Source organism: Dysidea avara, chromosome 10 (assembly GCF_963678975.1).
Source record: "Dysidea avara chromosome 10, odDysAvar1.4, whole genome shotgun sequence".
In the NCBI taxonomy this organism is placed as follows: domain Eukaryota; kingdom Metazoa; phylum Porifera; class Demospongiae; order Dictyoceratida; family Dysideidae; genus Dysidea; species Dysidea avara.
In genome coordinates, this window is record NC_089281.1 from 14,410,949 (window position 1) to 14,421,256 (window position 10,308).

Below are 10,308 nucleotides of genomic sequence, written 5' to 3' on the forward strand. Positions count from 1 at the left end.
ATAGCTAAAGGCAGAAAGCCACATACACAATGCTTGGAAAATTTCTATAGCTACCTGCACACAAAAAAAAGTTTAAGATTTTAAAACTATTTTGAAAAAAGCTAAATACGTGGTAGGAGTGATTGTTCTATTAGAGTATTTTGTCAACAGGTATTGCTTGATCAGTTGTTTCACAGGCTACACAAGTACCAGGAAAATCAAGAAATTTTCCTGGTACTTGTCACAATCATTACTGGTGAGCCCAGCAGACATACCATACCATATAGTAGAAAACACTGGTAAATTGTAAAAAGTTTTTTTCACCAAAGGATATTTTCGGCTGTCGTTAGACAATGCCAGTGTGTAGTAACACACAAAAAAACACAGCAATTTGTATTTTTAGCTATTCACCAAAGTTTACAGAGCGATTTGTTTGTAGCTGAACTCTCTACATCATGACTTGATTCTAGCTGATTTTTCTACAGGATGACTTATTTCTAGCTGATCTCTCTACAGGGTGACTTGTTTCTAGCTGATCTCTCCACTGGGTGATTTGCTTGTAGCTGAACTCTCTACATGGCGACTTGGTTCTAGCTTATTTTTCTACAGGATGACTTATTTCTAGCCGAACTCTCTACAAGGTGGCTTGTTTTTAGCTGAGGGTGACTTGTTTCTGGCTGATCTCTCTACAGGGTGACCACAGGGTAGCTGAACTCTCTACAGGGTAACTTGTTTCTAGCTGTTCTCTCTAGTTTGTAGCTGAACCCTCTAGAGGGTGATTTGTTTGTAGCTGAACTCTCTACACTACAGGGTAACTTTTTCTAGCTGATCTCTCTACAGTGTGATTTGTTTGTAGTTGATCTCTCTATAGGGTGATTTTTTTTGTAGCTAAACTCTCTACAAGGTGACTTGTTTTTAGCTGAACTCTCTACAGGGTGACTTATTTCTGGCTGATCTCTCTACACGGTGACATGTATCTAGCTGATCTATCTACAGGGTGATTTGTTTGTAGCTGAATTTTCTACAGGGTAATTTGTTTGTAGCTGAACTCTCTAGGGTGATTTGTTTGTAGCTGAACTCTCTACAGGGTGACTTATTTGTAGCTGATCTCTCTACAGGGTGAGAATTTTCTAGCTGAGTACCCACGGGTGGTTTGCTTGGAGCTGAACTCTGTACAAGGTGATTTGTTTGTGGCTGAACTCTCTACAAGGTGATTGGTTCCAAGCTTATCTCCCTACAGGTGACTTGTAAATGTCTGAATCTCTAGAGCAAATTATTTGTAAATGTACTCTCTACAGGGTGACTGTTCTATTAGACTATCTCGACAGCTGAATGCTCTATTAAGGTGACTGTTTTATTAGAGTATCCTGATCTCGCTTTTGCTACACATAGTTGGCTTTCGAATCACAACTAAGTGTTTTGTAATCCGATTCTTCTGTACTACTGCAAGGACTTTCTATGATAATTATTCCAGCTACATACCAATTTTCAGCTCATTGCTCAATGCGGTTTGCTTGGTAGGCATGAAAACTAATAGTTTTTTTTTTATTCATAAAACTTGCTCGCGTAACTGTGACACAGGTTGGGTTTTGTGGCATATCTCAATGGCCTTTATCTGGATTCCTTTCAAACCACAAAAAGGCACTCCTACGATGGTTACTCCATCTACATAGCAATTTTCAGCTCATTCCTTCAAGGAGTTACCCTGTGGGCGTGACAGAAGTTTAATTTTATTTTATGCGAATAATCAGTCATATCTCTGTGATTTGCTTTAATGAGCCCTTTGGGGATACCAAATTTCAGCTTGATTGGAGTACCCCCCCCCAAAACTTTGGCCGCTTGTATCTCGGAAATGGCTGGGGCAATTTTCTTCAAATTTTGCATGTAGACTCCCCTATCGTGCAGGCACTTCTGTACCAAATTTGGTTCCAATCGGATATGAGATCATGGAGCTACATGTGTGAAAATCATGTTTTCTTTCTTCCTGTCAATACACTCACGGTGTGGTGCACCGGCTTCTTGGGCTGCACGACACACTACCGCGTGTCTTGATTTGTACTGGATGAACAATTTGCCAGATTTTCACACATAACAAGTCCAGGACTTGTTAGTACAGTTTTCAAAACTAAGTAATGATGGGGTTCACTTGCATTCCATAGATATTTTCTTTGCAACATATCAAGAGACAAGGTGGGGATGAGACACTCTTGTCTTTGTTAATTAGTAAACACCGAGGCAATGACCACATTGTAGTTAAAAGACTGTATGCTACAAGGAGAGCTGTGTTAATTATATGGGATGGTAAATAGTAGTTGTAGTGTAGGTGATTCAAAATCATGTTCAGACATTTTTAGTCATGGGCAGCATTGCAAAGGGACCTGGCACATGCCTGATGTGCTGTTTGCATAAGTAACACTTGCAAATGAAATCATGATTGTTGAGATTTACTTTTATACCTATAGAAGAGCTTTGAGCCTGTAAAAGCTTAGCAAATTTTTGTGCAGTGACTTGTCTACAGAAATACTTACACTAAACATGATAGATCCACGAGGTTATCAACAAACTCAAACAGCTGACTGATGTCATAAGTGATGGATGGACTGTGTGGATGCATCTGCCTCAAATGCTCCTCATACATTTTACATATACCTGCACAGAGCCACGTATAAAACAGCACTATTGATCTACAGTGGGTTTAATACCTTCGAGACATTCCTGAAACGTTTCATAGTCACAGTACGTACGTCCCTCCAATTTTCTTTCGGGTTGGATCAGTAAAATAGTGTGTGCCTAACAATAGACGCTCATTAAATTGGTGAATAAGGCACAGTGATCTGCTTACCATGATGATTCTTAAGTACCTTAATTAACGCTCACCAAAAACAGATACACAGCGCTGCTTTTTGATTGAATAATTTTCAGCCAATGAAAACCCGTTGTTGAGATTTAAAACTACACACGTGTTGCAACACAAAGCGTGAGTAGAAATGAGACCTAAAAGTACCTCAGCGATTAGTTGAAGGGTTAAAAATGGTGTTTATGGTAAGTGCTTTGGTATTTGTATAGCCCGATGAAGTTATTATGGTAGGATCGTTCCGTTTACTATCCGAGTTTATAGTCGCTTCATAGTTGATGAACGTATTGTGTGTGTGTATGCTATAGAAATCAGATATTAATGATAATGAGTTTGACTCGTCTGATGAAGAAGATGGACCTGCGGACGACACTGCTCTTTCGCTTGACTGGTACGTATTTGTGGTATTGTAGAAAGCACGTTCCACCACACATTGGACAATTGTGTACACAGGTTAGACTAAATAAATAAACAAGCAATGCACTGTATTTTCTTTGCATATCCTGTTGTATGTAGACTGAATAGAATGCCCTCACCACCCTGCTCATAACACATCAATGTTGCGAGCATACAAGTCCTAAGGACCAACTCTTGTGCATTATGTAGCTTGTATTGTTGTCCTATTAAAATTTTGTTATCGTGTACGTGTGCCATTCATATTTCTCTGAAATTTTATTACGCTAAATCTATACCAAGCAGTAAACTATTGCCTGAACTAATGCAAGCATCAGTTCTAATGTTTTTAGCATAAATTATCTGTTGAAGGCACTTGGCAGCTTCACAATAATTTAGACCTCACACCTTGTATTGTTATACTAATGTTAGTTTCCCTTGTTGCTAGGCTAACTATACCTTGTAACCAGTTGAATGGCCAGCCTGTGGATGGTGGACTGTACACCATTGGCATATGTGCCATGCCAGGTAAAAAAATAGTTGGATTTAATTGTATGTGCATTTTTTTACCTCCCAAAGGATGTTGCTATGGTAATGTCCGACGAAGTATGGTGATTGACCTAGGTTAGCATGTTACCATACTGATCATGTTATTACACCATCATCATCCCTCAGAATCACTCCATAAAGATGGGGTGCAGGATGTGTTTGTATTCTGTAATCATTCTGAACTGAAAATGTGAGTAACTACATACAGTAGAACCCCTCTATTCCAGATACCTTAGGACCATACTAAAGTGTCCCATTAGTGATTTCAGGTGTCAAGTCAGAAAATTTTACCTTGAAGATGGATGGAATTTCTTTGTACATATGCAAGTGTCTGTTGTTGGTTACAGGTGTCATGCTGATGACCTGCTTTATGGGTATGACAGGCGAGGCTTCAAGGTACATTATTATCCAATAGCTAATGACCAAACCATGTCAGTCAGCAAGTGTGTGCCCATCTTGTGTGAGATTGAATCTTGCTTGAGAGCTGGCCACAAGATCATCCTACAGTAAGTGAATTTGTCAGATCGTCATATGATTTCATCTCTTTGCTAGGTGTGTAGATGGACTGGGGAAGTCATGTACAGGTATGGCGTGTGTTGGACGTATGGAGCATGCATGTTTGTAGTGTGTGTGTGTGTGTGTGTGTATGTGTGCTGAGAGTAATATGTAGTATGTGACTACATGTTTTTTTGTTAGTGTAGTAGTGTGTATTAGTGTATGTGTAATGTACATTGTGGCACCTGCTTGACCAGGAGTCATGATTAAGCACCGGCCTATCATGCTTTTAATTTTACTTATATTACTATGCTGCAGTGTTAAAAAATTTGACCTATTATGCTCACAATTTATGCCTCAGTATGTTCCTATGGTTTGCACTAATAATTTGCAGTCTAATAACTTTAGTTGCCTATCAATTAGATTGATCTCATTAATATACTCTAATAAAACAGTCAAGCCAAAAATAACTGACTGATTGTTCTATTAGAGTTACTATTTCTAATTGAGTAGGTCAACCTGTAGAGATATGTATTTACACAAGTAAGGATTTATATAATATTATGGCACAATTGTTCTAAATAGTGTTGTGCAGCACACACACACACACACCACGTGCAGGCACATATAAAATGACTGACTATTGGAGAGCTAGAAAGACCAACAGCAGTCTTGAGTATATTGCTCTCTTTTGAATGACTTCATGTTTTCCTATCCAGGAATACTGTACGTATAAAGGTACACTTAAGTTTTCAAAAAACATATCGAGTTATTTTGGGACAAAACTGAAACCACACTTGATAATTTGCCATTCACAATTAAGGTACAAATTGTGGTTTTATTTTCATGGTCATTATATTCGTTAACATAGGTTGTCTGTTAACCCTTAATTTACCTGCAACTAACAAACAAAACAAAACAAAAAAATACCAAAAGCTAAACCTTCATAACTTATATAAGCTATAAAGATTTCACTGCCACTATATTACTCACCATGAAATTTTGCAATAAAATGGTATCATGTATGACAACAGTATAGTATCCTCCATAGATCCACGTAGAATCTTCTGCTATTGTTTTACACCATCTCAGACTTCATTCTATCTTAATCCTTGATGGGAGCTAATAAAACAGCAATTTGATTCTCATGTGTTACTGAGTCTATGTGTATGCAATAGATCACACGATCATGCAATGGTGGAGTGTAGCATTGAAAACGGTGCTGAAATTGGATGAAGATGTCTGTGGTTCATCACTTCATATGGAAAGCACTCTAGACATTATTCATTTCATGTGTAATGATAACTCATCATAGAATAGTAGTGTTCAGCTTATACTACACATCATTAAAATTAATGCCTAAAGCCTTCACCTTATAGAATTTGAAGGGTTTAGGCCTGAGCCCTATTATGCTTTTGAGCAATGCTCCAAAATTTCCCCTATTATGCCCCATTCTGCTCCAAATATGCTCACAGAATTGTGTCTTGAGTCTCTTGACTGCTCTATTAGAGTATCTAATACATCTGTAAATGTTCTATTAGGATATTTCAACATGCGGTGACTGTTCTATTAGAGTATATCGATCTTTAACTAATCTTTTCTTCACAACGTATCTGATTTTTACAATGTTTGCACAATATCCCATTCTGCATCATACAAAATAAGTAGAATTTCAGCCTCTTTGATAACCAATGCACAAAAATTGTGCCTATTATGCTGGCATTATGCTCAATGCTTTGGCTACCTATTATGCCCAAAATTATGCTGGCATAATCGGCACAGGCCTATAAACAATTTCTGATGGTCACAAAATTCAAGGATGAAAAATAAAAACTATAAAGTTTATATGCCTTAATGATTTGCTTGCACATATATACAGTACGTACAATACTTGTATTTTTAAAACATATACTGCCCTGTTTGTGCCATTACTGATTTGTTAACCTATTTAGTGGCTGGAGCACTCTGGTTATTCCTTGATAAACATGTTACTCCACTTGTGGTCATGGAAACACTCTGTCAGCTACGAGGTCCAATGGCCATTGCAAGAGTCAAGGTATTGTAATTATCAGTTGATAGTGTATGATATGTCTTGTCTCTCTAGCATTACAACTACCTAAATGACTTTCGCAAAAATGCTGCCCTAGTTTTGTCCCCAACATGATTGTTATTTTTATAATTTCTGTTACCAGTTTTGTAATTATTTATTTAATTCAGAAATCTGTGTTAATGTGCATGAAAAATGTTAAATACAATTGGTATCAAGATGCCACATATTACAGCAGTCAATTCAGACAAAGTTAGTTTGGATGAGTCTGTGTGGGTGGTGCTGGCAGACTGGCCATTTTGATTGGCTGCAACTCTGTGGTGGCCGATTTCAGTGAGGACGTGTACAGTAGCAACATACAAGAAAGTTCCAGCGGAGAACAACATGGCTAATCCAGTAATGGGCAGGTCAAATGAGTATACAATCTAGAGAAATGGGATGATGGTATAATAATGGAATGGGGGGGGGGGGGAGAGAGAGAAAGAGGTGTACCAATAATGATGGCTTTGAAGTGTACCAATATCTCATATGCTCTCCTTTTTTACTGTTACAGTACAGCCACAAACTTCATGAAAATTTCTGTCAAGAAAGTAGCAGGCTCAATTCTTCACATATTGCATCTTTCATGTTTCTTTGTACAGGTAAACTTGCAAATTTGTCCCTCAAACATACATATATATTGGTATTAAAGAAGCAATAAACTCTCAGCTTATAAATTTTGGCAAAGGTAGTAGGATAGGGAAGGTACATCCTTGCATTGATCTGAACACAATTAATAGTAGTAAGATATCTCTTCAGTTATTTGTCAAAGGCTTCACTGTACCAATTATCAGTACACCTCTCTAGGGACATACTCACATTGATGAAACAGTAGTGTGACACAAATGCTGCTATTGGTGCAGCCAATGAGAATGCTAACAAGTGACATCGTATTGTCTTGCGATCACAGCCCTAGAAGTAGGTGTGGTTCACAGATCACATGACATCATGTGACTCACCTCATGCATCAAGAAACTGACCAATCCGAATCCAGCAGGAGCCTGTAATATGACACATGCTTAATAATAATGTCATTATTAGTGATGTAATAGAGGTATCATGCTGTACAGCATACCTAAGGTAAATATATTTTTTTGAGGTTACCTTATCCAAAAAAGACTACCTCACTGAGCACTCTTGTCTGCAGAGTTTTTGTGTGGAAGGGTCTGGGGAATAGAAGTGCAGTCCATCTCCAGAATGACTAGCTCAAAAAAAACTATTGAGTCTCTTTAACCAATAAGTGATCTGGCCATGTGAGACTACCCCAGCCCCTGATGCTTATAACTCTAAAAGCAAAAAAAAAGCTCCAAGTAGGAAAGGGGTCTGACCATTCTGTTGGCATAACATGGACTGGGGAAATATGCTGCCAAAAATGTTTCACAAGTATTTGATACTGAAACGGTATCATAGGAAACAGGTGTACACTCTATGCATCCCTCTAAAATACTCACTAAAATGTTGTTACTTCACCTCTTTTCAATTCTTAACTGGCCTATAAATACAAATCCCATTGATTACACCAAGATGTTCCTACATAACTATTATTTTTGTGTTCCAGGATGCTCAAAGGATTCAGTAAAGTTTTGAGCCAAGTATAAATTTACTTATTACGGTGCATGAAATCAGGTCACTAAAACTACAGTACCAGGTGTAGGAACACTCACGAAGCACACAAAATCTGCTTCGCTACAAGTGAATTATGGTTCATGTGTACAGTCACCACTCTCAAGTCTGACACCTGCATAATCAAGAAACTTCTCTGATCCAATGTAACCAACACTTCTGAATTGAGAACCACCTCTGTAATCTGATACCTTTGTACACTGTAATCCAACACAAATTTAATTTCCTGGACTTGGAAATACATAACAGAGAATAGTACTAAAAACATAACAGAATGTTATTTTTGAGTAATTGCTTTTAAATAACAAAAATAGCTGTAATACTTGCATTTTAAAAAAAAACTGACTCGTGTATAAACAATATCATGTATTCTTTCTTATCTGTAATTTACTGCATAATCCGACATAACTGTACAATGTCAGATTACAGAGGCGACTTGATAATCCAGCAACCTCCCTAATCCAGCAAAACTTATTCCTCTCATTGAGCATCAAATTAAAAAGGTTTGACTGTAATATACTATTCAAAAAATATTCAGAAACAAAGCGTGCACTAGTAAATTCTTTAGGCAATCACTGAGCAGGTATAAAAATGAAAGAGATCCTTTTATTAGACTACAATTCAAGGGTGGCAACAATGATAATTGAGAAAAATATGCAAGGAAGGAAAATTGGGAAGTCTAGCAGGGATATAGGATTTCACTACCAGTTTTATGGAAGCTACAATTGATACTCTTCTAGTATGGTCCTTGTGCATGTTTGTTTGAGTGTTGACTGTAGTGGAAGCTGTGTAAACCAAACATCTTAGTACCACTGTAACATATGGACACCAGGGATTATAAAGATATCCTAAAGATATCCTAAAGATATCCTGATTTTCCATGTATCATCTCATCAGCTATTACACACTTTACCTTGTGTAACATGATGGCTACAAAGATGACAATTTCAAGTTCTGTGTTTTCTGCACTAGCAGCTGCCCCAAGAGCAATGCCATCAGCTACAGGGAAAGGGTCAACACAGTACAAAGTGCGAGGGGTAATCATGGCACAAGTACCTGCCGAGTGTATTACTAGTCCAACAGTAGCAGTGAAACTCTTCTTTGTCTCTTTCGTCACTTCACCAGCAGCAGCCTCAACTGAAATCCACAATTAAACATTATGATGAGAATTACTAATTGAGAAAAGGGGATCGGACTCTGACAACTCAAGAAAAGAAGCGGACAGTTAAGGAAACTTTCACATCTAGTACTGTAAAAATATACACTACACACACCCATGTTGTTTGTTACACATGACCAACCTAGGCCTCCTCTGAAATACTAGCCTACCCTTTTACATGCCAGACAAGGTTACTGGAGATTACAGCATGACAACATGGTTACTATGTTAATTACCTGAAGAGTTTGGTGCATGGTGAGACCCAGCCAGCTGATCCACTAACAACATGAACACAAACCCCAATGCCATGGAAACACCAATGAACACATGGCATTGTTGTGGAAGTTCATGTGATCCAGGGTGGTCGTGATCTGATGAAGAGGGAGTTTCTCCTTGACTGGCAGTAGGGACAGAGGCTGATAGGTCCTTCTCATGAACACTGGAAACTGTGACAAGAAGCTGTATATGATATCACTAACTGCATAGGAATGCTAACAAGATAACAAACAAGACAGTGAAATATGTTGCAGGTGTACATCAGGAAGATTAAAAAGTGAGTGGTATTACAGCTGTAAGATGTTTGAAGACATACAGGATCAGTAGTGGCCAAACAGACTTGTTTAAAGAAATAACACCACAAATTAACATAAAATATATCTAGTGGCCACTGTAAAGTCACTGCAGCAGTTATTGTACTCTACCAATGCAGTGAAGGTGTCACCATTATATCAAGAGTTAATAACAATGGAGGATATATTATTCAAGTTTATGCTAACACCACACACACTCACCTTCTTCCAATATAGTATCCATTCCTTCTGGTATTATCACAGTCAATGCTGTGCCAACTAGCAGGCCTGCTCCTAGGGCGGTCACTAGCTGTAGTCGTGACGGCTGTAAACAACCAACAGTGATGTTTATAGCTTGGCAGGTACATCATAAGAGGCAGGTTCTGTTTAGTAACACCTTGATTGACACTTACCGATAGTGAAAACATCAGAGGCAGGCAGCCAGCTAAGTAGCTGCCAAAGAACATGGCCACGGAGAAGATACTCAGTACAATAAACGCTTCCATCTTCCTAATCGACTGTAGAATGATGGATGAATCTTTCTAAATATACCCGGTCCTTACATTTCGCGCAGGCGCTTCATGTCTCATGATCAACTGGC

The 10,308-nt window shown here is 38.2% G+C and overlaps 2 protein-coding genes and 2 long non-coding RNA genes across 4 annotated transcripts; 2 read left to right on the forward strand and 2 right to left on the reverse strand.

The window, feature by feature from the left end:
- Positions 1-2,577: 2,577 nt before the first annotated feature.
- On the reverse strand, positions 2,578-3,013 carry LOC136267982 (uncharacterized). The gene is made up of 2 exons (XR_010706842.1): positions 2,822-3,013; positions 2,578-2,769 (listed from the first exon to the last, which is right to left on the reverse strand). It is a non-coding gene; the product is annotated as an uncharacterized lncRNA (long non-coding RNA).
- On the forward strand, positions 2,876-3,756 carry LOC136267981 (uncharacterized). The gene is made up of 3 exons (XR_010706841.1): positions 2,876-3,021; positions 3,142-3,224; positions 3,675-3,756. It is a non-coding gene; the product is annotated as an uncharacterized lncRNA (long non-coding RNA).
- Positions 3,757-3,766: 10 nt separating this feature from the next.
- On the forward strand, positions 3,767-6,632 carry LOC136267977 (cyclin-dependent kinase inhibitor 3-like). The gene is made up of 6 exons (XM_066063200.1): positions 3,767-3,850; positions 3,902-3,965; positions 4,123-4,281; positions 4,328-4,359; positions 6,223-6,326; positions 6,375-6,632. The coding sequence occupies exons 1-6, from the start codon at positions 3,781-3,783 to the stop codon at positions 6,432-6,434; spliced, it is 489 nt and encodes a 162-aa protein (XP_065919272.1). The 5' UTR covers positions 3,767-3,780; the 3' UTR covers positions 6,435-6,632.
- On the reverse strand, positions 6,440-10,307 carry LOC136267973 (zinc transporter ZIP9-like). Its single transcript, XM_066063197.1, has 8 exons — positions 10,121-10,307; positions 9,930-10,032; positions 9,375-9,584; positions 9,036-9,116; positions 8,893-8,978; positions 7,316-7,357; positions 7,176-7,268; positions 6,440-6,742 (listed from the first exon to the last, which is right to left on the reverse strand). The coding sequence occupies exons 1-8, from the start codon at positions 10,211-10,213 to the stop codon at positions 6,497-6,499; spliced, it is 954 nt and encodes a 317-aa protein (XP_065919269.1). The 5' UTR covers positions 10,214-10,307; the 3' UTR covers positions 6,440-6,496.
- Between the last annotated feature and the right edge of the window lies 1 nt (position 10,308).